This window comes from Emys orbicularis, chromosome 16, assembly GCF_028017835.1.
Source record: "Emys orbicularis isolate rEmyOrb1 chromosome 16, rEmyOrb1.hap1, whole genome shotgun sequence".
Taxonomy (NCBI): domain Eukaryota; kingdom Metazoa; phylum Chordata; order Testudines; family Emydidae; genus Emys; species Emys orbicularis.
The window spans coordinates 691,133-718,658 of NC_088698.1; the positions used below are offsets into that span (position 1 = coordinate 691,133).

At 51.5% G+C, this 27,526-nt stretch overlaps 1 protein-coding gene across 1 annotated transcript in view; it reads right to left on the reverse strand.

The window, feature by feature from the left end:
* Positions 1-1,433: 1,433 nt before the first annotated feature.
* SEC14L2 (SEC14 like lipid binding 2) overlaps positions 1,434-27,526 on the reverse strand; it is a 40,747-nt gene continuing 14,654 nt past the window's right edge. The window contains exons 3-12 of the mRNA XM_065417764.1: positions 16,575-16,618; positions 15,569-15,628; positions 15,256-15,444; positions 14,418-14,513; positions 11,696-11,756; positions 11,075-11,158; positions 6,631-6,737; positions 6,229-6,368; positions 5,562-5,731; positions 1,434-1,588 (exon numbers count right to left, since the gene is read on the reverse strand). Coding sequence (XP_065273836.1) covers positions 1,434-1,588; positions 5,562-5,731; positions 6,229-6,368; positions 6,631-6,737; positions 11,075-11,158; positions 11,696-11,756; positions 14,418-14,513; positions 15,256-15,444; positions 15,569-15,628; positions 16,575-16,618 — 1,106 coding nt within the window. The remainder of the gene's footprint in view (positions 1,589-5,561; positions 5,732-6,228; positions 6,369-6,630; positions 6,738-11,074; positions 11,159-11,695; positions 11,757-14,417; positions 14,514-15,255; positions 15,445-15,568; positions 15,629-16,574; positions 16,619-27,526) is intronic.

The following is a 27,526-nucleotide window of genomic DNA, read 5'->3' on the forward strand; positions in this document are numbered from 1 at the left end:
CTGGGCCAGCTGAGTGGTCAGGAATTCAGTGGCCCTGGAGCACCCCACCGTCTCTTGATGCTGACCTGGAAAATGAGATTACTGAAAGCCTCGCTGAGTATGAGTCTCATGGGAACCTCCCTTCCTAGTGCCCCAGGATGGGCTTTATGATTGCCAGGGGCCAGGCTTCCTGCCGGGACTGCAGAACGGAGAGGCCAACCATGAGTTTCCTTCCCAGAGGGGGAAGATAGGTCAGGCCACCTTCTGAATGCCTGGGTCCTCCTTAAAGTGCAGTGACGTGTTTATGCCTCAGGCCAGTCCTGGGGGTCGGGAGGGGAGCATGAACGGTGATATTGCCGTCTCTGGGATTTGCTCTGTATTATTGATGTTGACGTTAAGGTGGAAGATGCCCCAAACAAGCCCTTACATCCCACTTCCCCTCCCACTATGTCTGTGCTTCCCACTCCCCAGGCCCTGCCCCTCCTCCCCACTGTGATTTGCTTTCTCAAGTTGCCCCACTCCCTTGTAGCTGATTGGTCTTTACAGATCCCTGCCTCTCTAGGGCACACTGGGCCATGGAGCCCAGTGCAAGCCTCACTACGGCGCTATGGGTAGCGGTGCCCCCTGGGACTGTGGAGCCTGGATCCACTGGCCTCAGGGAAGCTCCAGCCCTTTGTTAGTTGTGAATGTTAATGAGCAAGGCAGTGAATTACACAGACAAGTGCTGGGGAGGTTTTCGGAGGGGTGGGAAAGAAGGGGCACCCTGCCCTCCTGCAAAGCTCTGTGCTGGCCTGGATAGCCAGGGCCCTGCCACCAACACCAGCTGCTACCACCCCAAGACTTGGGCTCTCAGCTGTTGCACCTCATTGTGCTACAGGGGACATGCCAAGAAGTGCCCCTTTCCCACCCTGTTTTCAGCTCAGCCCAGGTGGAAGGCAAACCCAACGATAATACGAGGGGTTTCCCTCCTGAACACCCCATGACCCTCCCCCTAGCCCCAGGTGCTTAAAGCCTGGAGTTCAGATCAGGGACAGATTAATCTGGCAGATGCTGGCTGGATTGGCAGCCTGAACTGGTGCATGTCTGGGCACAGAGTGCTAGATTCCAGACCCTGGCCGTGCAGACGCTGACTCCCCAGCTCAGCTATGTTCATTCTAGGCAGCTGCAAGGAAGAGATGGGAAACCTTCCACTCTGCAGAGTCCATGCCCCTGCCTACAAACACCCCCTCCATGCCCCACGGCCAGCCCAGGGTGAGGGAATGCCCGAAAGATCACTCCAGAGAAGCTGCCTGAACGTTCTAATGGCAACTAGCAGAGGTTCTCTGGAGAATGGTTCCACTTTCACTTCCCCATGGCTGGGTGGGTCTGGAAGAAGCCCTGGGTTTGCTTGTGCAGAGAGAGCTGGGAGTGGGGCTGGTGGTGGGGGTCAGACGATGAGGGGGCTCTAAGAGCCATCACTGGTGGGCATTGTTGAGGTCCAACTCATTCATGGTCTCTTCCAGTTGCTGGATCTGCTCCTCCGACTTCTTGTCTGGCAGCAGAACCTCCACTGTGTAGCTGACCTTCTTGGCATGGAGGTAGCTGTAGGTGTTGTCAAACCGCAGAACATCTGCAGGAGGAGGGGAGAGAGGTTACTCCACACTCAGTGCGAAGGAGAGATCCATGGGCACTGCCATGGACAGAACCAGACCTGTGAATGTGTGTAGTTATTTTGCCCATTAGTGGCTGGAGGATACAGATCTGGGAGATATCAGCTCCCCAGAGGGAGGTTGCATTAACACCCTATTGGTATTAAATATTCATAGAGCAGTTTTTAAACTAAGGGCTGGGGGAAAGCTGACAGGCGCGGAGGAGCACATGGTTCGGCTGGAGGCATCCCTTAGGGGAGGATCTATTAATGGAGATGCTCTATGTCCTAGTAAGGAGGAGAGGATGGGAAATGATAAAATATGGGTAGGATCTGATGAGAAACAGTCAAATTAAAAAGATTCCCATTCAATTACATCATGTAATGGCAGACAGCTAAAAAGTGACACTTTTTAAAGTGCTTATATACAAATGCTAGAAGTCTAAATAATAAGTTGGCTGAACCAGAGTGCCTCATATTAAATAAGGATATTGATAAAATAGGCATCACAGAAACTTGGTGGAATGAGGATAATCAATGGGACACAGTAATACCAGGGTACAAAATATACCGGAAGGACAGAACAGGTCGTGCTGGTGGGGGAGTGGCATTATATGTGAAAGAAAGCGTAGAATCAAATGAAGTAAAAATCTTAAATGAACCAAACTGTACCACAGAATCTCCATGGATAGTAATTCCTTGTTCTAATAATAATAATACATCAGTAGGGATATATTACTGACCACCTGAGCAGGATGGTGATAGTGACTGTGAAATGCTCAGGGAGATTAGAAAGGCTATAAAAGTTAAAAACTCAATAATAATGGGGGATTTCAACTATCCCCATATTGACTGGGTACATGTCACCTCAGGACGGGATGCAGAAATAAAGTTTCTTGACGCCTTAAATGACTGCTTCTTGGAGCAGCTTGTCCTGGAACACACAAGAGGACAGGCAATTCTTGATTTAGTCCTAAGTGGAGCACAAGATCTGGTCCAAGAGGTGAATATAGCTGGACTGCTTGGTAATAGTGACCATAATATAATTGAATTTAACATCCCTGTGGTGGGAAAACACCATACCAGCACAACACTGTAGCATTTACTTTCAGGAAGGGGGACTACACAAAAATGAGTTTAGTTAAACAGAAGTTAAAAGGTACAGCGTCAAAAGTGAAATCCCTGCAAGCTGCATGGTAACTTTTTAAAGACAGCACAATAGAGGCTCAACTTAAATGTATACACCAAATTAAAAAACTTAGTAAGAGAACCAAAAAAGAGCCACTGTGACTAAACAAAAGAAGCAGTGAGAGGCAAAAAGGCATCCTTTGAAAAGTGGAAGTTAAACCCTAGTGAGGAAAATAGAAAGGAGCATAAACACTGGCAAATGAAGTGTAAAAATTCAATTAGGAAGGCCAAAGAAGAATTTGAAGAACAGCTAGCCAAAGACTCAAAAAGTAACAGCAAAATAAAATTTAAGTACATCAGAAGCAGGAAGCCTGCAAAACAACCAGTGGGGCCACTGGACAATCAAGATGCTAAAGGAGCACTCAAGGACGACAAGGCCATTGCGGAGAAACTAAATGAATTCTTTGCATTAGTCTTCATGGCTGAGGATGTGAGGGAGATTCCCAAACCTGAGCCATTCTTTTTAGGTGACAAATCTGAGGAACTGTCCCAGATTGAGGTGTCATTAGAGGAGGTTTTGGAACAAATTGATAAACTAAACAGTAATAAGTCACCAGGACCAGAAGATATTCACCCAAGAGTTCGGAAGGAACTCAAATGTGAACTTGCAGAACTACTAACTGTAGTTTGTAACCTATCATTTAAATCAGCTTCTGTACCAGGTGACTGAAGGATAGTTAATGTGACGCCAATTTTTAAAAAGGGCTCCAGAGGTGATCCCGGCAATTACAGTCCTGTAAACCTGACTTCAGTACCGAGCAAACTGATCGAAACTATAGTAAAGAACAGAATAGTCAGACACATAGATGAACATAATTTGTTGTGGAAGAGTCAATGTGGTTTTTTGTAAAGGGAAATCATTGCCTCACCAATCCACAAGAATTCTTTGAGGGGGTCGACAAGCTTGTGGACAAGGGGGATCCAGGGGATATAGTGACTTAGATTTTCAGAAAGCCTTTGACAAGGTCCCTCACCAAAGGCTCTTAAGCAAAGTAAGCCGTCATGGGATAAGAGGAAAGGTCCTCGCATGGATCAGTAACTGGTTAAAAGATAGGAAAAAAGGGTAGGAATAAATGGTCAGTTTTCAGAATGGAGAAAGGTAAATAGTGGTGCCCCTCAGGGTCTGTTCTGGGACCAGTCCTATTCAAAATATTTATAAATGATCTGGAAAAAGGGGTAAACAGTGAGGTGGCAAAATTTGCAGATGATACAAAACTACTCAACAGTTAAGTCCCAGGCAGACTGTAGTGCACATTGGAAAACATAATCCCAACTATACATATAAAATGACGAGATCTAAATTAGCTGTTATCACTCAAGAAAGAGATCTTGGAGTCATTGTGGATAGTTCTCTGAAAACATCCACTCAATCTGCAGCGGCAGTCAAAAAAGCCAACAGAATGTTGGGAATCATTAAGAAAGGGATAGATAATAAGACAAAAAATATCAGATTGGCTCTATATAAATCCATGGTACACCCACATCTTGAATACTGCGTGCAGATGTAGTTGCCCCATCTCAAAAAAGAGATATTGGAATTGGAAAAGGTTCAGAAAAGGACAACAAAAATTATTAGGGGTATGGAATGTTTTCCGTATGATGAGCGATTAATAAGTCTGGGACTTTTCAGCTTGGAAAAGAGATGACATGGGGGGAAATAAAATCATGACTGGTGTGGAAAAAGTAAATAAGGAACTGTTATTTATTCCTTCTCATAACACATGAACTAGTGGTCACCAAATGAAATTAATAGGCAGCAGGTTTAAAACAAATAAAAGGAAGTATTTCTTCATACAACACACAGTCAACCTGTGGAACTCCTTGCCAGAGGATGTTGTGAAGGCCAAGACCATAACAGGGTTCAAAAAATAACTAGATAAATTCATGGAGGATAGGTCCATCAATGGCTATTAGCCAGGATAGGCAGGGATGGTGTCCCAGGCCTGTGTTTGCCAGAAGCTGGGAATGGACGACGGGATGGATCACTTGATGATTACCTGTTCTGTTCATTCCCTCTGGGGCACCTGGCATTGGCCAGTGTCGGAAGACAGGATACCTGGCTAGATGGACCTTTGGCCTGACCCAGTCTGGCCATTCTTATGTTCTTATTTAAATGGCCATGTATGAAATAGTTCTATATAAAGAGATTAGATACAACTTTGCAGGAGTCTGACTGCTCCTTCTTTGCATTTAATTCAGCAGAATCGGTTCCCAGGGAGAGCCCAGAAAACTCCTCCTGGAAATCCTGCTGAGGTGCTAGTTTACAGAGTAATCCCAGCAAAGGCTACTTATCACCTGACTGGGTTTCTGGTTGAACTGGCTGATTCTGTTACATGGGTAAGATCAGGCAGACTAATGAGCGAAGCATTCTGTATCTGCGATGCAAGCTGATGTGGCCTTTAGAGTTATTCAGGCTTAAATAGCCAGCTTCATTTTTCCCACGTCATCCAGCCATTCCCCAGCCCACATGAAGTGGTGTCAGTGACGCCTTGGGCCAGAATAGGCCCTGGGTATTGACAGGGCAGAAACTCATGCTCAGGGAGGCATTTCCAGCTGGCAGATTAACTTGCAGCTGGAGGGAAGCTCCGAGACTGGCCATGAAATTAGCGTCTCAATTACCTGGGGAATTCTCTGTATTTTCTTTCCATAAATGCTGAGAGAGATGGTGCCCTTTAAGCCCCAACTCCTCCCCCCAGCAGATTCAGCATGGTCTGTGCAGCCAACAGATGGGGAAGTTCCCAGCGGCAGGGGAGAGGGAGCCACTTACAGACGCCAGCCACTGAACAGGTGAGGGAGCCATCCTCGGGCACCAGGTGGGCATTGTAGCGTTGGTTTGGAAGCACCTCCGTCATCTCGCCAGCTCGCTGCCGCTCCCCGATTCTAGTCTTCAGATAGACCCCAAAGCCCACGTCGGCCCCTTCGGACATGAACTGCCACCTGGCGGGACGCAGGCCTTAGACACAGGGGGCTCCCATGACCCCTTCCCCTCATAACCACCCCACCCCAATACAATGAGGCTGGCCTAGACCTTGGTACCACCCCGCAGCCTGTGGAGCTGACCCAGACGTTGCCATCCATCCTCCCCTAATACAGTGGGACTAACCCATGCCTCAGTAACTACCCCCACACACATACTCAGTGGGCTCACCCTGACTTCAGTGTCATGCCTGGGTAGTTGGTATGACCTAGAACTCATTAACCTTAGTTAGCTCGTCTGACCCAAGGTACCTTCCTATCCCACCTCCGTCTGAGTAGGTGGGCTGGCCCAGGTGGCCTCAGTAACCCCCTGCCCCCAAATGGCTGGGGTGACCCATGTCTTGGCACTGCCCCCCTCCCCCCATTCACCCTCACGCAGCCCCTTTTATCTGCTCACCCCAGGGGGGCCCATGTGTTGCTGGTAGCCCCGGGGACAGCTCTGCACCAGCTCTCCCTACCTGAAGACGCAGCCTGGGAAGAGGATCTCATACTCCACCTGGTGGGAGGAGCCCCGGCTCACTACCACTAAGTGCTCATACTGCTGCTTCAGCTGGTCCCGCACGTAGTACTTCTTGGGGATGTCACCGCCGTAGTTAATCTGGATTGAGACAGAACCAGGCCCTGAGCCACGAGGGCATCACCCCCCCCCCCCGACATCGCTCCTACCCTGGGATCACAGACACAAGAGGACTGAGAGGACTCCTGCATTGGAGTCCAGAGGCCTCTCCCCTGCCATGTCTCCCACTGGGCTCCCCAGCTGGTGGCTGCACTAGCAGAGCTGGGCTGTGACTGGAAGAGCGGTGGCTGACACCCCAGCATGGAAGTGGGGGATGCTGGTGTTCAGGATGGGGTCACTGTACCTTGGTCACACACTTGGGGTTCCCGTCTGGGTCCCGGAGGGTTCCCCCATACACCACAGGGATCTCCTCGGGGGCGATGTACTTCTGCAAGACCTCCTTCCAGTTTGCTGGCAGAAGAGAGAGGAGCAGCGAGGTTACATCTGCAGGAGCTGCCCTCTGGCTAGAGAGCTGAAGTGGGGGGCAGGGGGACCCTCTGCTCTTCCGGGGTCACAGGGTGGAAGGGAACACAGGTACCTACAGCACGCTGAGCTCCTTGGGGTGGGGGAACAGAACCAGAGAGGTGAGGGGTGGAAAAGATCTGTTAGCGCTTCCAGTCCCTCCCTATGTCTTTCCATCCCAGCATGCGAGCACTGGGAGTGGTGATGCCATGGAGCTGGGGTGGCACAGTTTCTGGCGTGGTGGAGACTGGCTTGGCGCATAGCAGACCCACTCATTAGCCGTCCCCCACCTTAGCCGAGACAAGGAGAGGAGGGGTGGAGACAAGTAACGCTCTCTGCTCCGCAGGGATCCTGCCAAGGAGCTGAGTTAACCAAGGGAAATGGAACCAACATCAGCCTTGTAGTTTGACCATGTCTGGCCAGCTGAGCTAAGAAGTGCAGGGAGCTCAGCACAGAGCACATGGGTTAGGAGCCAAAGGGTGAGTCCCTGGCAGCGATCTCCAGTGCTCAGTGCACAGAACACACAGCACTAAAGGCCAGGACAGTGATGGCTGCCGAGCTTGTCCCTGCTCCAGAATAGGCCAGGCCCGAACGTTTGGCTCCACTCTCCGCCTCGTGTCATCACATTACAGCCGAGGTCCAAAGCCAGCCTGGGCTAGCAGGGATCGAACACCATCCCCATGGCCAATGGCTGGAGCGAGCTGGCGCCTGTCAGCCCAGCCCCGCATGACACAGGTGTGTGTATAGTCCTGTGACAATGGGGAGGGATCAGAGGCGCGCCGCTGGCCAAGGTGCCTTATTAGCATAGGATGGTGTTATCCGAACAGCACCTGGCTCTGGCCCTCTGCGACTGCCTGGACCCCTGCCTAACCCAGCCTGCCAGTTTAGAGACCAGCACCCATCTCCTCACTGGCTCCCTCGGGGGCAGCCTTAGCAGACAGGCCAATGACTGAATGGGCCATGTAGAGTGACCACCAGGCTCCCACTGGAGGGGCTACGCCCTCAGCTCGGAGGAGAGAGACAGTGAGCTTTTGGGGGGAAGGCGCTAGAGTGGGACTCAGGAGAGCTGGCTTCAATTCCCAACTCTTGGGCAAGTCACTGAGTTTCTCTGGCTCTCAGTGCACCCCTCCCCCCCACACCATGAAATAGGGCTGAGAACGCCTCCCTTGGGTTTGGCTTGTCTGTTCAGTCTGTAAGCTCTGGGCCGGGACCCTGCTGGTTATTATTAAATAATAAGAGTGAAGCTCGAGGTGCATTGGCCACAGCTGTGGACTCCACTCCCCGTGGCTCTCAAGTCAGTGTCACAACGTGAAATGAGCTGAGTTTGGGTTGCCACCTCCTTCCCTCCACTGATGCACATGGGGCTCAACTGAATGATGGCTTTTTGCTTCCATGGCATCACCAGTGGCGTGAGCACTGCCAGCCTGGGAACAGGGTTTGTTAGCCCAGTGGCAGCACAGAGCCAGCAGGGGGAGCTGTCACACTGGGTTTTGTTTCAAGAAGAAAGCCAAGAAGTGGAGAAGGAAATACACAGGTCACAATATTAAGGTGCCCCTGGCTCACCTGACTGTTTCCCTTTAATAGCAATGGATTAATGATCTGACATTTCTTTATCCTTTTAACACAAGGGTTCCAAGTAGGGCTGTCAATTAATCGCAGTTAACTCATGCAATTAATGCAAAAAAGTGAATGGGGATTAAAAAAATAATTGCGATTAATTGCAGTTTTAATCGCACTGTTAAATAGAATACCAATTGAAATTTATTAAATATTTTGGATGTTTTTCTACATTTTCAAATATATTGATTTCAATTACAACACAGAATTCGAAGTGTACAGTGCTCACTTTATATTATTTTTTTATTACAAATATTTGCACTGTAAAAATGATAAAAGAAATAGTATTCACCTCAGACAAGTACTGTAGTGCAATCTCTTTATTGTGAAAGTGCAATTTACAAATGTAGATTTTTTTTGTTACATAACTGCACTCAAAAAAAACCAATGTAAAACTTTAGAGCCTACAAGTCCACTCAGTCCTACTTCTTGTGAAGCCAATTGCTAAGGGCACGTCTTCACTACCCGCCCGGATCGGCGGGTAGAAATCGATCTCTCGGGGATCGATTTATCGCGTCTCATCTAGACGCGATAAATCGATCCCTGAATCGACGCGCATACTCCACCTCGTCAGGAGGAGTAAGCGGCGTCGATGGGGGAGCCGCGGCGGTCGATTTGCCGCCGTCCTCACAGCGGGGTAAGTCGAATAGGATACTTCGACTTCAGCTACGCTATTCGCGTAGCTGAAGTTTGCGTATCTTACATTGAACCCCACCCCACCCCAAGTGTAGACCAGCCCTAAGACAAACAAGTTTGTTTCCATTTACGAGAGAGAATGCTGCCCGCTTCTTATTTACAATGTCACCTGAAAGTGAGAACAGGCATTTGCATGGCACTTTTGTAGCTGGTGTTGCAAGGTATTTACGTGCCAGATATGCTAAACATTCGTATGCCCCTTCATGCTTCGGCCACCATTCCAGAGGACATGCTTCCATGCTGATGACGCCCATTAAAAAAATAATGTGTTAATTACATTTGTGACTGAACTCCTTGGGGGAGAATTGTATGTCTCCTGCTCTGTGTTTTACCCGCATTCTGCCATATATTTCATGCTATAGCAGTCTCAGATGATGACCCAGCACATGTTGTTCATTTTAAGAACACTTTTGCTGCAGATTTGACAAAACGCAAAGAAGGGACCAATGTGAGATTTCTAAAGATAGCTACAGCACACAATCCAAGGTTTAAGAATCTGAAGTGCCTTCCAAAATCTGAGCGGGACAAGGTGTGGAGCATGCTTTCAGAAGTCTTAAAAGAGCAACACTCCGATGCGGAAAATACAGAACCCAAACCACCAAAAAAGAAAATCAACCTTCTGCTTGTGGCATCTGACTCAGATGATGAAAATGAACATGTGTCAGTCTGCACTACTTTGGATCATTATCGAGCAGAACCCGTCATCAGCATGGACGCATGTGGTGGTTGAAGCATGAAGGGAATATGCATCTTTATCGCATCTGGCACGTAAATATCTTGTGATGCCGGCTACAAAAGTGCCATGCGAACGCCTGTTCTCACTTTCAGGTGACATTGTAAACAAGAAGCGGGCAGCATTATCTCCTGCAAATGTAAACAAACTTGTTTGTCTGAGCGATTGGCTGAACAAGAAGTAGGACTGATTGGACTTGTAGGCTCTAAAGTTTTACATTGTTTTGCTTTTGAATGCAGTTATTTTTTGTACATAATTCTACATTTGTAAGTTCAACTTTCATGATAAAGAGATTGCACTACAGTGCTTATATTAGGTGAATTGAAAAATACTATTTCTTTTGTTTTTTACAGTGCAAATATTTGTAATAAAAATAAATATAAAGTGAGCAGTGTACACTTTGTATTCTGTGTTGTAACTGAAATCAATATATTTGAAAATGTGGAAAACATCCAAAAATATTTAAATAAATGGTATTCTATTATCATTTAAAAGCATGATTAATCGTGATTAATTTTTTTAATCGCTTGACAGCTCTAATTCCAAGGGCTTTACAGACTATGTACATCACTGCACCAGCCTTTGGGGAGGACCACAGGTGACAGCTGTTTACAATCATTCACAGCACCACTAGGCAGTCCTGTAGGACAGGCAGTGAAGGGGGGTGGGGGAGATTTAGGGAGACAAGGTGTAGCCCTGAAAACTGAAACTTGGCCAGGAGGGTGGATCGATTTACAAAGAGACCCACAGGCAATTAAACACCCCAGCTCGGTTTTACATTTCATCTGAAATATGGCCCTTCCAGCAGCGCGCTGCCCCCTAGTGCCACGCAGGGGCATTGGCAGCAGCACTGCCACCGCATCACTCACACCCGCCTCAGTCTTCCTGGGAGGTCTCCCATCCAGCTGCTGATCAGACCCAGCCCCGCTGAGCCAGTGAGATGTACGAAGACGCTTTGAATGGGTTCATTTATCCTGCCCAGCACTGTGATCATCATGAGACCCTCCATGCCCAAATGTAACAACTCTCTGTGAATGGTGGGACTGGGGCATCAACTAGGTAACAGGAAGCAGCAGTCTGGTGATGTCCCTGCACTGAGCAGAGGGGGTTAGACTCAGGCTGGGCAGCAACTTCCCCTTAGAAAAGGGGCTCTGGGACTGGGGGCCTGGTCATTGGGGGCCCATGGGCTAGGCTGGGAGAGGAGGTGCAAGGCAGGGATAGAGGGCAGGGTCAAACTCACCTCCCAGAACGACAATCTTCTTACGGGTGTCTTCGCTCAGGAAGTGCTTGATGAGGTTGTAGGCCACAGGGAAGAGCTTGGGAGCTGCAAGGATGGTACAGAGAGAACATAGCATCATGGGCAAGAAATCCTTCATACCATCCTCTCACCCTGGCCTTCCACCTCCTGCGCCACCCCCTGCCAGGGATCTGCAATGCCTTCCTCATGTCTCTCACCGATCCCTGCCATGCAGCGCCAGTGCTGTGCCAATGTGATAGAGATCGGAGAACAACATACAACATGGCCAACAACATTGTGCATCTCCTGGGCTGACTGTGGTGTCTCCTACTGGGCCATGGCACAAACAACCATGCTTCCCCAGCTGGATACTAGCACTGTACCCCAGGTGGCAAAGGTGGAGGGTCTGCACAGAGCACCCTCCAGACTGGGTGTTCCGTGTTTCTGTCCCCAGGGGGCAGAGACGTGCATGCAGCATCTCCTCCAAATGCAAGTCTGCTGTCCCAGCTCACACATGTATATGCATGTGTGTGCATGCGTGTATGTGTGCGTGTGCATGCAACTGCACAGTTGGGCGGGGAGGGGAAGCATACAAGCCTTGTCCTGCCTTGCAGTTAAACCCACCTTTAATTACAAACAGGCGCTTCAGGGTCTCGGGATAGTTCTCCTCAAACATGGACAGAAGCTGTGAATCCAAAGGAGCTTGTCAGTCAGGGAGACAGAAACCTATCCCAAGCCCTCCCTGCCCCCAGCCAACCCCAGTATCTCATGTCTGGGACCTTGCCTCAGCCCCCACCAGCCAGCCCTGGGCTGTAGTAGCAAATAGCTGTGCGGGAGGAGACGGAACCAGATCCACATCCCTCCCCAGAGCCAGAGCAGACACCTGCACACAGCTTGCAATGATTTCAGACAGGAGACAGCCCTTCCCTGTCTCTTTCTCCCCCTCCAGGCTTCTGCACCAAAGGAGAGGTGTTCTGGTTGCTTTAGTGACCCTCTCGTCCCCCAATCTGAATCCCCCCCCCCGAAACAGAGAGGAACAGAAATCAAAGAGCAAAGGCCAGTCATAAATACAAAAAAAGGACTGGCAAGCAATTCAAATCCAAGTTCCTCAGGAAAGAGGGATCAGTCTAGGACAGGCTGTCAGGGAGCCCCCAAATTCAGATCCACAAAAGGGCATTAAAACATACACTCACTAGCTCTGCTGTCATGGGGGAACAGGGGGAGAAAAGAGGCCAGTGCACCTGTGACTGGCCAATTGACCCCTCCCCGTCCCCAGCTGGGCTTAAGAGAGGGCACCTGGGCCCTAGAGGGGAGGAGACTGGGAGAATCGGCCAGCTGGTGGGGATGCAGCAGGTAGAGAGAGCTGTGTGGAACAGCACTGCTAGCGAGAACTGACCAAAGCTCGGGACCCCTGAGGAGTTTAAGGCTCAAGCAGTGGCTCCTTGGCAAATGGGGAAGATCCAGCTTATCTGGGGAAGTTGAGCCCAGGCTCAAGAGGGTTGGTGTGGGAGGGTGGATCCCCCTGGCAGGGAGGCCTGGGGAGTGGGACACTGGGGAGCTCTCTTGAGGACACCTGATGGGGGCTGTGGAGACTGGCCCCTCTCAAGTGGATGGCCTGGAGAGCATCAGGGGTGAAAGGAACTGGGAACAATGTGCTGCTATGGAGTGGTTGGGTGGAGGTGATTCCCCTGGAGTGGGGAATGGAGAAACCACGGTACCTTTATATTTACTGTGCACATTGGAGAATTGCTTTAGGGGAACTACTGCACTGGTGTACGTGAGCAAGCTATACTCAAAGTTGGGCTTGGTAGTGCACACTGAGAGATGATAATCCTTTCAGGGCTAGACTAAAAGGGAAACTGAGGCTAGGCATGCCTGTTGTGTCGCAGCCTGCCCGTGAAAGGTGCCCTAGGTGGGGTCACCCTATGACATCTGCAGAGAGGAGAAAATTCACCCCTGTGCAGAGGGCTATAGCACCCATAGGGCTGAAGCGAGACTCATGCAGTGCCCAGGCCCTGAGCAATAGCCCTCTGCATGGGGTGGAATTTGACCCCGAAAGAATAACACTGTTAAAGCCTTTCCATGCTTATTAGAACCCCACAACCATAGGGGAAGGCATATCTCATGATTTCTACAGCAATCTCATGATTTTTGGGGCCCTGACATGATTTTTCAAATGGTTGGGGGTTGGCCAGTATTGAAGGATAAAACAGAATCATTCCAAACCAGCTACGCTGGAAGGCACCATCAGCATGGCCAACCCCAAATGGTCAACAAGTCATGAGTGAGATCTCCCAAAATCATGAGATTGGCTTGAAATTCATGAGATTTTAAAAAATAACTTGGAATTATTTGTATTTGCTTTCTGGGTTTTTTTGAGCCTTTAGGGATCACGTTTTTGAGGTTTTTTCCACTGCCATAAGGGCCAGAAACTATTATTTTGGTAAATGAGAGCTGAGATTCTCACATATTCCCATGACTCCAGGAACTGGGGCTTTAAGAAAAAACACCAAAGACTACAAGACACACAATAAAACTCTAAGAGTTGGCAACACTGGAAAACTACCCAAACTCCATGGATTTTGTAGGAACAAGAGAAGCAACCAAAGTCAGCCTTCAGCACCTCAAATCTAGAAGATCGGAGAGCCAAGGTAAGACATCAAACACTCCACTGAACGCATCCAGGAAGCCCTTCTAAAACTATCTAGCCCAACCTTCCAATTCAGACACTTATCCAAGATGTAGGTGTGTGCACACTGCAATCAGGAGATGTAATTGCAGCATATATAGCATACCCAAGCTAGCTTTGATCTAGGTAGATCAAAGCTAGTTTGCCCAGGTCCCCGGGTACATACTGGAGCAGCTGTCAGCTTCACTTATTGCTACTCGAGCTAAATCAAAGCTACGTCTGCACATGCTGCAATCACACCTCCTGACTGCAGTGCAGCCATGTCCTTTGTCAGCTGGGCTAGTTAACCCGATAACCAAAAGCGAGGCCCTCAGCGCAAACATCTACTGAGGTATCTGTGATCCTGTCACATCCTCAATAAGAACAATACTGGGTCTGGCCAAGGCCAGTGTAATCCATGAAAGTCCAGTTGGATTCCTTCCCGGGAAAGGAACCACCAACGACATATTTTAGCCTGTAGACACTCATTAACAAACAAACAGGGGAAGATCTATTTGCCTCCTTCATAGACCTGAGGACTAATCCTTAAATCACCATGAAGTGGACTTGTGGGGAAAGCATATGATCTGAGGAAACCCATGCACCAGACCATTCTGCAGGATGGAGAATAAGCAACATGTAAACAGAGACCCCCTCCCCCGACCCCTACCTCCTCACCTCTCCATACGCCTCCACGGCTGGCTTCCAGAGATGCTTCAGGCCCAGCCCCTCGCAGTCATAGATCATCATGACCATCTCAACCCTCTTCCCCAGCTGCAAGAGAACAGAGCAAGAGGATTCAGACAGACACCATTCCAACCATCTGCAGGGTAATGTCCCAGGGAAACACAGCCATCTTCAATCAAAACTCTGTTTTACTATGTGATGGGTTTTCTCCTATTCGCTTCCTGCTTGGGCCCTGGGGCATAGTGCCTTCCTGCATGACCCCTTGGGCTGTCATCCTGGAAGAGTGGTGTATGTGGCTCAGTAGGGGATGCTCTCCTGTCCCAGCACAGGCCCCAATGCTCCAGCGTGGTGACGGGGCACTGCAGGAGATCCTATCCTTCAGGCGGCCATCTAAAATTCCAAAGCTGTTCCAACAGTGCTGCGCTATTAACACCCAAAGTCCTGAGCATATTCTAACACAGGCAGGTAATGTACATTCTGCCTCCCTGAATTCCACCCACTGTTTCAACTGGACACAGTTTTCTTCTTCACTACCTGCTCTGAGATGTTCTGCAGTGTTGCTGTGTGCTGTTAAAGAGCTGCTCTCTTCCATCCCAGAGGTGGCTGCATTCAGTGGTGGGCAAAGTGGTCTTGGTACACAGAGCCTGTAATGCATTTCAGTTACTAGGATCCTAGCCAAGTCTGAATGCTGGTTTCTCCTATGCCCTGCTCCGGCTTAGGACCCTAGACCTCAAGACAGAAAGTCCCTGGCCACTGCTACAGGCTCCTTCCCTGCCCTGGGCTCCCCAGGCCCAGATGACAATGACTCATGGAGGCAGCGAGGTCTCACCTTCTGGGTCTGCTTGTCACACTCCTGCAGCAGCATCTCGCAGTCACGGTACTTGTTTTTGAGCAGATCTTGTTTGGAGGCTGATAAGAGGATGCCTTTGGCATCGAGGGGCCCAATGATCTCGTACCAGATGGGGCAGCCATCCCGGTCATACCCACACATCCCCCCAGACATGTACTTCTGAATCACCTGCACAGAAGAGACACAGGCCTTAGAGTCCCTCCACTAAGCACAGCTGTTCGCAGGCCGCACCCAGAACAGGTGTGGAAATCCATCCCCGAGGACAGGAGGGAGAGGGCAAATGGGAACTCACCTCCGGGGGGCGCCAGTTGATGATGTTGTCAGCATCCATGTGCTTCCGAAACTCAACATACTGTTAAAACAAACCAGAGGGGAGCTGTTGAGAGTGGGGGGAAACAGTCTGGATAGGGTGACCAGATGTCCCGATTTTATAGGGACAGTCCCGATTTTTGGGTCTTTTTCTTATATAGGCTCCTATTACCCCCCACCCCCGTCCCGATTTTTAACATTTGCTGTCTGGTCACCCTACGTCTGGGTCACTTTCAAGCAGGGGCAGGAAATACAGGAATCTGTGTATGTCTTCCACCCTCCTCCGATGAACACTGACATTGTGGAACAAAACTCAGCAAGGCGAGGAGCGAGGTATGGATTACACGGCTGCAGCGTCAGGAAAGATCCTGCATGTAACTGACAGCTTCTGTCCAAAAGGGACTCAGGACTGGAATGGAGGCGGGGGCAGGGGGCTGCACATCAGGACTGTGGGGCATCAGTAGAGCTGGGTGTGTGTGGAGGGTAAGGCTGGAGCAGAAGGCTGGAGCAGCAGGCTGGGTTGAAGTGCACCCTCTGCACTGTGCTGGGGACTCAGGGCTGGAATAGCAGGTGGTCCCTTCTGGCCTTAAACCCCCTGTGACTCTGTGAGAACAAGACAAGAAGGGGTGTACTGGGGCGAGGGGGTGGGGCAGCAGGAAGTGAGGAAGAGGGGGAAGGAATGTATATCTTGTATGAAAAACAAGATAAGAGCAATCAATTAAATAAATACTTCAAAGGCTTCTGGTGTGAGCTGGACTCTGTGGAACCAGAGGCTGGGAGTGCCTGCCGTGTAGCTAGGGGGCCTGGACAGGTTTATGAATGGCTGCACACATGGGATCATGGGCTTGGATCCTGTTGGAATCAGCATGTGTGTGCAGAGCGGCGGGGAGTGCAGGGGCACAGGGCTTGGGGACTACTTTTGTTCTCTCCCCTCCACCCCCCTTTGAGATGTAGAAACCCCAGGGACGGGGGCTGGGAGGCTCTCTTACCTTCCGGACCATGGCCTCGGATTTCTGAAGGTCGAAACATCGAGCTGCAACAGAACAGGGAGGTTATGCTCGTGGCCAGGCCCATTCTGTTATTACCCATCTGAACAGCTTGCCCCAGGGAGTTCCTGCTGGCAGGGCCGGCTCCAGGCACCAGCTTGTCAAGCAGGTGCTTGGGGCGGCCACTCCGGAGAGGGGCGGCACGTCCAACTATTCGGCGGCAATTCGGCGGACGGTCCCTCACTCCGGCTCGGAGCGAAGGCCCTTCTGTTGAATTGCCGCTGCAGATCGCGATCGCGGCTTTTTTTTTTTTTTTTTTTTGGCTGCTTGGGGCGGCCAAAGCCCTGGAGCCGGCCCTGCCTGCTGGTGAATGATGTCAGCACGGCAGCACTGGGGGCTGGAGCACAGCACCGGTGAGGTACAGGAGCAGCAGGAAAAATCAGCCCCTGAGTTGTTCCTGGCCCCTCAACCAGAGGGACTGAACTCCTGGGATCAGTCCATGTGATCCATGCAGTCCATGGCTTCTCAACTGAGCTGCCACTATTGGAGTGAATAGCACCAGCTGGGGTGGCAATTTGTTTTATGTGGCTATCTGCCTGCTGCAAACTGGGCTGAGACCCACCAACTCATTGCACACAAGCCACCTGTCTGCCATCAGATGCTGATGAGTTCCAATCTCCACCACCACTACTTGGGCTGCATCCAAACCAGAGACCTACAAGGGAAACGTTCCTTCCCGTTATTATTCTGCAGCCAGTGATGCCAGCAACACTGGGGCAGCCTCTGGGCTTCCAGGGAGATGTGCAGAAGTCACTGACTGCTGGACAGTTCTGCTGACATTGCACAGGATGGAATAGACTCCAGCTCCCTCTCACTTAGCTGAGTTAGCTCCGCAGGGCTAGCAGGAACCAACAGGTGGCCACGCTTTCCTGTCATGGAAGCCAGGAGCTCTGAGTCTGATACATGCAGGGAGCAACAAGGGGCCTGGAACAGGGTGACATGCCCCTTTAAGAGCTAGAGACCTGGGACCAGCCATCCTTAGTTACCAAGTAGACACACCTGAGCAGGAACTAGGTGATTCCCCTAGAAGATACTCCTGGGGGAATTCTGCACCACTGCGCATGCACAGAATTTATGTCCCCTGCAGATTTCTTTGCTTCCCTGCAGAAAAATGACTTTCTGACAGGGAAGCTGTGATGGAGTAGGGAGTATTAACCTGGTAATGTTGCATGGGAGTTTTACTAGTTTACTGTCTTCTGCTAATACAGGGCGTGCCTCCATTTCCCTGGGGTACTGCACCAATACTAGATGGTGATTGGAAATAAGGGTATGACTTCACTGAGGGATGATACTTGATGGCCAGCATGTAAGCGATGGCGGCTGCCCTTCGTAACCTGAGCCCAGGAAGGGGTTGGGGCCAGGTGACACCTTCTGTCTGGGAAAATGGACAAAGGCTGGAGGGGGGGGCAGGGGTGTGGCTGGGTGAGGCAGCAGGAAGGGGTTTCAGTTTGGAGCTGGCTGGGGGACACGGGGGGAGGCCCAGAACCTGGGTCTGGGCTCTCCACTCGCTAAGAGGGATCTGACTGAGGGGTCCTGTTTTCTGTACCTACAAGCTCTATTTTAGACTGTGTTCCTGTCGTCTAATAAACCTTCTGTTTTACTGGCTGGCTGAGAATCACAGTGAATTGCAGGAAGTGGGGGGTGTAGGGCCCTGACTCCCTCACACTCTGTGACAACTGGTGGTAGTGGTGGGATGTACTGCACCCCGTGGATGACACTTCCTGCAGTAAGTGACTGGGGAGCAGTAAAATGAAGGGGGATTAACAAGAACCAGGCGTGCTGAAGGCTCAGAGAGGAGCGGTTTCAGGAGGCGGAGGAGTTACACTTAACCCCTGGGAGTGTGTGACCAGCGAGAAGGACTGTTGCAGTAACAGGGTCCCCCTGGGGACTGCAGTGAGCGGTTTCAGGGGTGGAGGAGTCTGCGGCTTGACCCTGGGAGAGAGGTGGTGACCTGGAGAAGGGCTGGCACAGTAGAGGTTCTTCCTGGAAACCAAGGGGAGCTGAGAGCACACAGGCCTGAGAGTCCACAACAACTTGGGAACAGCGGAGAGATGTATAACCATCTCCTTAAGAGGGACCTTGTAGAGCTGTGCAAGGAGAGAGGGCTTCGCAGAGAGAAGGCCACCAAAGCACAGATGGAGGAGGAGGATCGCTGAGGGAAGCAGCCCAGCAGATGCAGTGCCGGCACCGGTGTCTGTCCCAGCTGGGAGTGGTCAGACTGCTGCCGAGGGCACTCCAAGGCCCCTCCTACTTATGGCTAGGGGAGTGGCTAGAAGCAGCCAGGCGAACACCGTGACCCCCGCAGCCAGCAGGGGATCCTCACGGCCAAGCTCCCCTGTCGCTGGAACTGAGGCAGCTGGAATGGGAGAAGTAGATAAAACCTTGAGGGAGCCATTTAGGGAACTAGGGTAAAAATCTGTCTGGGGATTGGTCCTGCTTTGAAATGGGGGTTGGACTAAATGACCTCCTGAGGTCCCTTCCAACCCTGATATTCTATGAGAAATATGAAGGATAGCTCAGTGGTTTGAGCATTGGCCTGCTAAACCCAGTGTTGTGAGTTCAATTCTTGAGGGGGCCATTTAGGGAACTGGGGTAAAAATCTGTCTGGGGATTGGTCCTGCTTTGAGCAGGGGTTGGACTAGATGACCTCCTGAGGTCCCTTCCAACTCTGATATTCTATGATTCTAAAACTGAAAGAGCTGGAGGATTGGGAGAAACAGCGGCAGCATGAACTGGAGTTGGCAAAGTTGAGGAGCAGAGAGCCCCCTGCTGCAGTGAGTGAGTGGGGACCCAGGACTACATGGAACTTTGATAAGCGCATCCTGTCCCAGTTTAAGGAAGGGGAGGACATAGATGAATTCCTGCTGGCCTTTGAGAAGGTCTGCGGGCTGCACAGAGTTGACCCTGCAGACAGGCTCCGGTTCCTCACCCCCTTACTGGACCCCAAAGCCATAGGGATGTACAACCGAATGGAAGGGGTGGAGGCAGGGGACTATGAACTGTTCAAAAAGGCCCTGTTATGCAAGTTTGGGATGACTCCCGAGGCGTACTGGAAAAATTTCCAGAGTCAACGGACACATATCTGGAACTGTAAAAAGCAACAGAGGGTCCTGTGGCACCTTTAAGACTAACAGAAGTATTGGGTAAGAACCTCACTTCTTCAGATGCAAGTAATGGAAATTTCCAGAGGCAGGTATAAATCAGTATGGAGATAACGAGGTTAGTTCAATCAGGGAGGGTGAGGTGCTCTGCTAGCAGTTGAGGTGTGAACACCAAGGGAGGAGAAACTGCTTCTGTAGTTGGATAGCCATTCAAGATAACACTTTTCAAGATAACACTGAACAGCGCACTGATACACAGATACCCTCCCACCAACAACACAGGAAGAAGAACTCCACATGGACTCCTCCTGAGGGTCGAAATGACAGTCTGGGCCTATACATAGAATGCTTCCGCCGACGTGCACAGGCAGAAATTGTGGAAAAACAACATCGCTTGCCTCATAACCTAAGTCGTGCAGAACGCAATGCCATCCACAGCCTCAGAAACCACCCTGACATTATCATCAAAGAGGCTGATAAAGGAGGTGCTGTTGTCATCATGAACAGGTCTGACTACCAGAAGGAGGCTGCCAGACAACTCTCCAATACCAAATTCTACAGGCCACTTTCCTCAGATCCCACTGAGGAATACACTAAGAAACTGCACCATCTACTCAGGACACTCCCTACACTAACACAGGAACAAATCAACATACCCTCAGAGCCCCGACCGGGGTTATTCTATCTACTACCCAAGATCCACAAACCTGGAAATCCTGGACGCCCCATCATCTCGGGCATTGGCACTCTCACTGAAGGACTGTCTGGATATGTGAACTCCCTACTCAGACCCTACACCACCAGCACTCCCAGCTATCTCCGTGACACCACTGATTTCCTGAGAAAACTACAATGCATTGGTGACCTCCCAGAAAACACCATCCTAGCCACCATGGATGTAGAGGCTCTCTACACAAACATCCCACACACAGATGGAATACAAGCTGTCAGGAACAGTATCCCTGATGATGACACACCACAACTTGTTGCTGAGCTCTGTGACTTTATCCTCACACACAACTATTTCAAATTTGGTGACAATATATACCTCCAGACCAGTGGCACCGCTATGGGCACCCGCATGGCCCCACAATATGCCAACATTTTTATGGCTGACCTGGAACAACGCTTCCTCAGCTCTCGTCCACTCACGCCCCTTCTCTACCTACGCTACATTGATGACATCTTCATCATCTGGACCCATGGGAAGGAGACCCTGGAAGAATTCCACCATGATTTCAACAGCTTCCACCCCACCATCAACCTCAGCCTGGACCAATCTACACGGGAGGTCCACTTCCTAGACACCACAGTACAAATAAACGATGGCCACGTTAACACCACCCTATACCGAAAAGCCACCGACCGCTACGCCTACCTTCATGCCTCCAGCTTCCACCCCGGACACAACACACGATCCATCGTCTACAGCCAAGCGCTGAGGTACAACCGCATCTGCTCCAACCCCTCAGACAGAGACCAACACCTACAAGATCTTCACCAAGCATTCTCAAAACTACGATACCCACACAAGGAAATAATGAAACAAATCAACAGAGCCAGACGTGTACCCAGAAGCCTCCTGCTACAAGACAGGCCCAAAAAAGAAACCAACAGAACTCCTCTGGCCATCACCTACAGTCCTCAGCTTAAACCTCTCCAACGCATCATCAGTGATCTACAACCCATCCTGGACAATGATCCCTCACTTTCACAGACCTTGGGAGGCAGGTCAGTCCTCGCCCACAGACAACCCGCCAACCTTAAGCATATTCTCACCAGCAACCACGCACCGCACCATAACAACTCTAACTCAGGAACCAACCCATGCAACAAACCTCGATGCCAACTCTGCCCACATAACTACATCAGCAACACCATCACAGGACCTAATCAGATCAGCTACAACATCACCGGCTCATTCACCTGCACGTCCACCAATGTTATATATGCCATCATGTGCCAGCAATGCTCCTCTGCTATGTACATTGGCCAAACTGGACAGTCACTACGCAAGAGGATAAATGGACACAAGTCAGATATCAGGAATGGCAATATACAAAAACCTGTAGGAGAACACTTCAACCTCCCTGGCCACACAATAGCAGATGTAAAGGTAGCCATCTTACAGCAAAAAAACTTCAGGACCAGACTCCAAAGAGAAACTGCTGAGCTCCAGTTCATTTGCAAATTTGACACCATCAGATCAGGATTAAACAAAGACTGTGAATGGCTATCCAACTACAGAAGCAGTTTCTCCTCCCTTGGTGTTCACACCTCAACTGCTAGCAGAGCACCTCACCCTCCCTGATTGAACTAACCTCGTTATCTCCATACTGATTTATACCTGCCTCTGGAAATTTCCATTACTTGCATCTGAAGAAGTGAGGTTCTTACCCACGAAAGCTTATGCTCCCAATACTTCTGTTAGTCTTAAAGGTGCCACAGGACCCTCTGTTGCTTTTTACAGATTCAGACTAACATGGCTACCCCTCTGATATCTGGAACTGATCCTGCGAATGGAGGGATATGTTCACAAGTGGGCAGATGGAGCCAAGACAAAGGAGGACATGGTTAAACTGGTTGTACTGGAGCACCCGTATGAACACTGCCCATCTGACCTGAGGATATGGTTGGAGGACAAAAAGCCAGAGGACCTGCAGAGTGCAGGGTGCAGGGCAGCTGGCTGACGAGTTTGTGGACAGCCGGTCAGGGGGTAGAATGGAGGAGTCCCAAAAGAATAAGCCCACCATGGTGCAGAGAGTGAGCCACCCTGGGATCCCCCAAAGGGGGAATGTGGAGAACCCCCTCTCCAGGGGAACAACTGGCACCAGGACCAACTGACCGGCTCGAGGGAACCAATGGAGCGTGAATTGTTATTACTGTGGGCAGAGAGGCCACATATGGACCCAGTGCCCCAAGCTCAAAGACAGACTGAGCAAATCGAACCCTCACAGGGTTAACTGGGTAGAGACCCAGCCTGAGGAGGGGCAGGCTTCCCAGGCAGGAGGGGCTGGCAGCTAACCAACTGCTGAGGAGGGAGGAGTTTCCCAGACCAGCTCCTCTGGGGGGCTTGATGCTCCGGACTCAAGGTTCTCAGTTTACAGGGTGGGCACAGGGCTCTCCCTGCTGAGCGAGTGCCTTGTTCCTCTGGAGGTGGATGGGAGGAAGGTCAATGGATACTGGGACACGGGCACTGAGGTGACGCTGGCCTGGCCCAAGGTGGTGCCCCCAGATCGGGTGGTGCCCAATACCTACCTGACCCTGATGGGCTTGAGCAGGACCCCATTCAAGGTGCCTGTGGCGAGGGCACATCTGAAATGGGGGGCCAAGGAGGGCCCCAAGGATGTGGGGGTGCACCATCATTTGCCCACTGAGGTGTTGATGGGGGGTGACCTAGAGGATTGGCCAAGCAATCCCCAGAATGCCCTGGTCATGACCCAGAGCCGGAGAGGGGCACAATGCCCTGACATCGGGGAGGGTACCTCACCGGAGGCGCAGAACCCCACCCCGGAGGGGAGGGAGCACCCAGAGACAAGGCTCAGGGGGGCTGCAGCTTCAGACCCAGCCAGCGAAAGGGAGCAGGCCCCCATCCCTTCCCCAGCTGCTGAGTTCCAGGCCAAGTTGCAGAAAGATCCCTCCTTGCAGAAGCTAAAGGACCTGGCTGGCCACAGACCATGGGGAAAGGCTGCCAGGAGAGGTTCCTGTGGGAGAAGGGATTCCTGTACCGAGAATGGGATCCCCCAGGGGAAGTGGAGTTGTGGGGGATCCGGAGGCAGCTGGTGGTCCCCCAGAAGTATCGCTGCAAGCTACTGTACCTGGCCCATGACATCCCTCTCGCAGGACACCAGGGAATCTGGCGCACCAGGCAGAGGCTGCTACAGAACTTTTACTGGCCTGGAGTCTTTAATACTGTCCAACAGTATTGCAGATCCTGTGACCCCTGTCAGAGGGTGGAGAAGGCCCAGGACAAGGGGAAAGCAGTTTTGAGACCTTTGCCCATCATAGAGGAGGCTTTTCAGAAGGTGGCTGTGGACCAGGGCCGGCTCCAGGCACCAGCCGAGCAAGCTCGTGCTTGGGGCGGCAGATTCCAAGGAGCGGCATTCCGGCCACCCTTTTTTTTTCTTTTTCTTTTTGGTTTGCTGCTCTGGCCGCCTTGTAGGGGGCGATGGCGCGGAGGAGGGGAGCGCCCTGCAGCAAACTCGGCAGGGCAGCCCGCGTCCTTCCCTCTCAGCCAACCGGAGCGGCAGGTGGCGCGGCGAGAGGGGCCGCGTGGCGAGCGCCCTGCTGAAGCCCTGGCCGCCCCCCTTCTCTCTCTCCCCCCGGCTCCCTCCCCTTCCCCCCCGCTAGCCGGGGCACGTCTGCAGCACAGGGAGTCCCCCTGCACCCTGGCTCCAGCCGCCCTGCAGGTTTTGTTTTTTTTTTTGCTTTGCTTTGCCGCTCCGGCTGCCCTGCAGGTTTTTTTCTGCTTTACTGCTCTGGCCGCCCCGCGGGGTGTTTTTTTTTTTCTTCCTGCTTTTCCGCTCCGGCCACCCCGCAGGTGTTGTGTGTGTGTGTGTGTGTGTGTGTGTGTGTGTGTGTGCTTTGCCGCTCCGGCCACCCCGCAGGTGTTTTGTGTGTGTGTGTGTGTGTGTGTGCTTTGCCGCTCCGGCCACCCCGCAGGTGTTTTGTGTGTGTGTGTGTGTGTGTGTGTGTGCTTTGCCGCTCCGGCCACCCCGCAGGGTTTTTTTGTTTTTTTTGTTTGTTTGTTCGTTTTTTGCTTGGGACGGCAAAAAAGCCAGAGCCGGCCCTGCTGTGGACATAGTGGGGCCTCTCAGCAAGACAACCTGGTCGTGGAAGAAATACATTCTGGTGGTGGTAGATTTCGCTACCCGTTACCCCGAGGCAGTGGCCTTGTCTTCTATCGAAGCAGACACAGTGGCAGATGCACTGCTGACCATTTTCAGCCGAGTGGGGTTCCCCAAGGAAGTCTTGACAGACCAGGGATCCAACTTCATGTCACCCCTGCTCCGGTGCTTGTGGGAGAAATGTGCGGTCCGGCACATCTGGCCCTCAGCATATCACCCCCAGTCCAATGGGCTGGTGGAGAGGTTCAATGGAACTCTAAGGATGATGCTGAAAACCTTTATGAACCAGCACCCACAGGATTGGGACAAGTATTTATCTCCCCTGCTGTTCGTGTACGGGGAAGTGCCCCAGGAATCTACCGGGTTTACGCCTTTTGAACTGTTATATGGAAGAAGGATAAGGGAGCCCCTGGACCTGATGAGAGACGAATAGGAGGGGAAGGCCATTCCCGATGGAGAATCAGTGGTGGAGTATGTCCTGACCTTCCTAGAGAGACTTGCTGAGCTCATGGGCTTGGCCAAGGAGAATCTGGCCAGAGCCCAGAGGAAGCAGAAGGTTTGGTATGACCGCATGGCACGGGTCCGTGCCTATGGCACCGGGTACCAGGTGATGGTTCTTATCCCCATGAGAAAACACAAACTACAAGCCGCCTGGGAAGGCCCTTTCAGGGTTGTCAAGCAATTAAATGAGGTAAACTATATGGTGGAACTGTCTAACCAGGCACATCACCGCCGGGTGTACCATGTTAATATGATGAAGCCATATTATGACAGGGGGAATATGGTGTTGGCCATGTGTAGGCATTGGGAGGAGCAGGGAGATGATCCTTTAGTAGATCTATTCCCTGAGACAGGAGCTGGCTCCTCCCTGGAAACAATTCCCCTCTCTGATCAGCTAACCCCTGCCCAGCAAGCTGACATCAGAGGGGTGCTGCATTTGTACTGACAGCTGTTTTCCAACCAGCCTGGACTCACTAATCTGACTGTCCACCGGGTGGAGACAGGATCGCATCCTCCTATAAGATGCTCCCCCTTCCGAGTCACAGGGAAAACTGCTCAGGACCTGGAAAGAGAGGTCAGGGACATGCTGGCTTTGGGGGTGATCCAGCCATCTTCCAGCCCTTGGGCCTCTCCTGTGGTACTGGTCCCCAAAAAGGACGGGTCAATCCGGTTCTGTGTGGACTATCAGAAGCTTAATGCCATCACTGTATCCGATGCCTACCCCAGGCCCACACCTGACGAGCTCCTCGACAAGCTGGGAGGCGCTCGGTACCTCACCACTATGGATCTTACAAAGGGCTACTGGCAAGTGCCACTGGATGCAGATGCCAGGCTGAAATCTGCCTTTCTCACCCCTCTGGGGCTCTATGAGTTCCTGGCCATGCCTTTCGGCTCAAGGGGGCACTTGCTACCTTCCAGCGCCTGCTGGATCAGCTACTGAAGGGGATGGAGAGTTTTGCCATGGCGTACATTAATGACATCTGTGTCTTTAGCCAGACCTGGGAGGACTATGTGTCCCAGATTAAACAAGTGCTGGACCGACTCCAGGAGGCTGGGCTGACCATAAAAGCTGAGACGTGCAAGGTGGGGATGGCCAAAGTATCTTACCTGGGCCACTGGGTGGGGAGTGGCTGCCTAAAGCCAGAACCAGCCAAGGTGGAGGCGATCAGAGACAGGCCCACTCCTCAAACCAAGAAGCAGGTCCAGGCCTTTATTGGGATGGCAGGGTATTATCGAAGATTCGTGCCCCACTTTAGCGCCATAGCTGCCCCCTGAGCTATGCAAGAAGGGAGCCAGACAAGGTGGTCTGGACCGAGCAGTACCAGAAGGCTCTCTGTGCTCTGAAGGAGGCTCTGGTCAGTGGCCCAGTTCTGGTAAACCCAGACTTTGACAAGCCCTTTATAGTGTTCACTGACGCCTCAGACACGGGGCTGGGTGCAGTGTTAATGCAGGTTGATGAAAAGGGGGAGAGACACCCCATCGTGTACCTGAGCAAGAAGTTGTTACCTCAGGAGCAAAACTACGTGCTGGACTCACTAAACACGGCCATAGAGAAGGAATGCCTGGCTATGGTATGGGCCCTTACGAAACTAGAGCCATATCTATTTGGGCGACACTTCACTGTGTATACTGACTGACCTGGCTACACCAGATGAAAGGAGCCAATGCCAAGCTCCTGAGGTGGAGCCTGCTCCTCCAGGATTATAATATGGAGGTGGTCCATGGGAAGGGGAGTGCCAATGTGTTAAGTGATGCATTGTCCGGGAGAGGGGGGCCTGAACTTCTCCAGGTCACTGGTTAGAGTGACCCCGCTCAGTTCAGTCTCGAAGCGGGGAGAGATGTGACGGAGTAGGAAGTATTAACCTGGTAATATTGCAGGTTAACCTTCTGTTTTACTGGCTGGCTGAGAGTCATGGTGAATTGCAGGAAGTGGGGGGTGCAGGGCCCTGACTCCCACACACTCCGTGACAGAAGCAAAGGGAAGCCACAAGAGCGGTCATGCAACTCTCCTCAGCAGTATGTTTCGGGTGCCCAGGGCAGCTGGCAGAGAGGTAAATCACTGTGGGGCAGGAGGCAGGACTGGGGAAGACCTGGCTGGTGCCTCCTACCCTGTGCCAGGCTCAGCTGCTAGTCATGACTGGGCTGGGGAGGACAGAACTTCCTCTTCTCCTGCACGGCCTCTGGGGCTGTGTCAGACCCATGCCCAGATTTCTCCCCCGGTTGTAGGAAGCTCTGCAAACTGCCCCCCCACCCCGTGTGTGCTTCCTGCACCCATTGCTCCTCAGCTGCAGGGGGTGGGATCCCTGTACAGGGAGCTGCTCCCCCATCTGCCCAAGACCCCTCATACCCAGACCCTCCCGCTGAGCCTCATCTCTCTGCACTCAGAACCCCCCCGATGAGCCCCACTCACCCTGCACCACTCCAACGAGCCACCCATACCCCCACC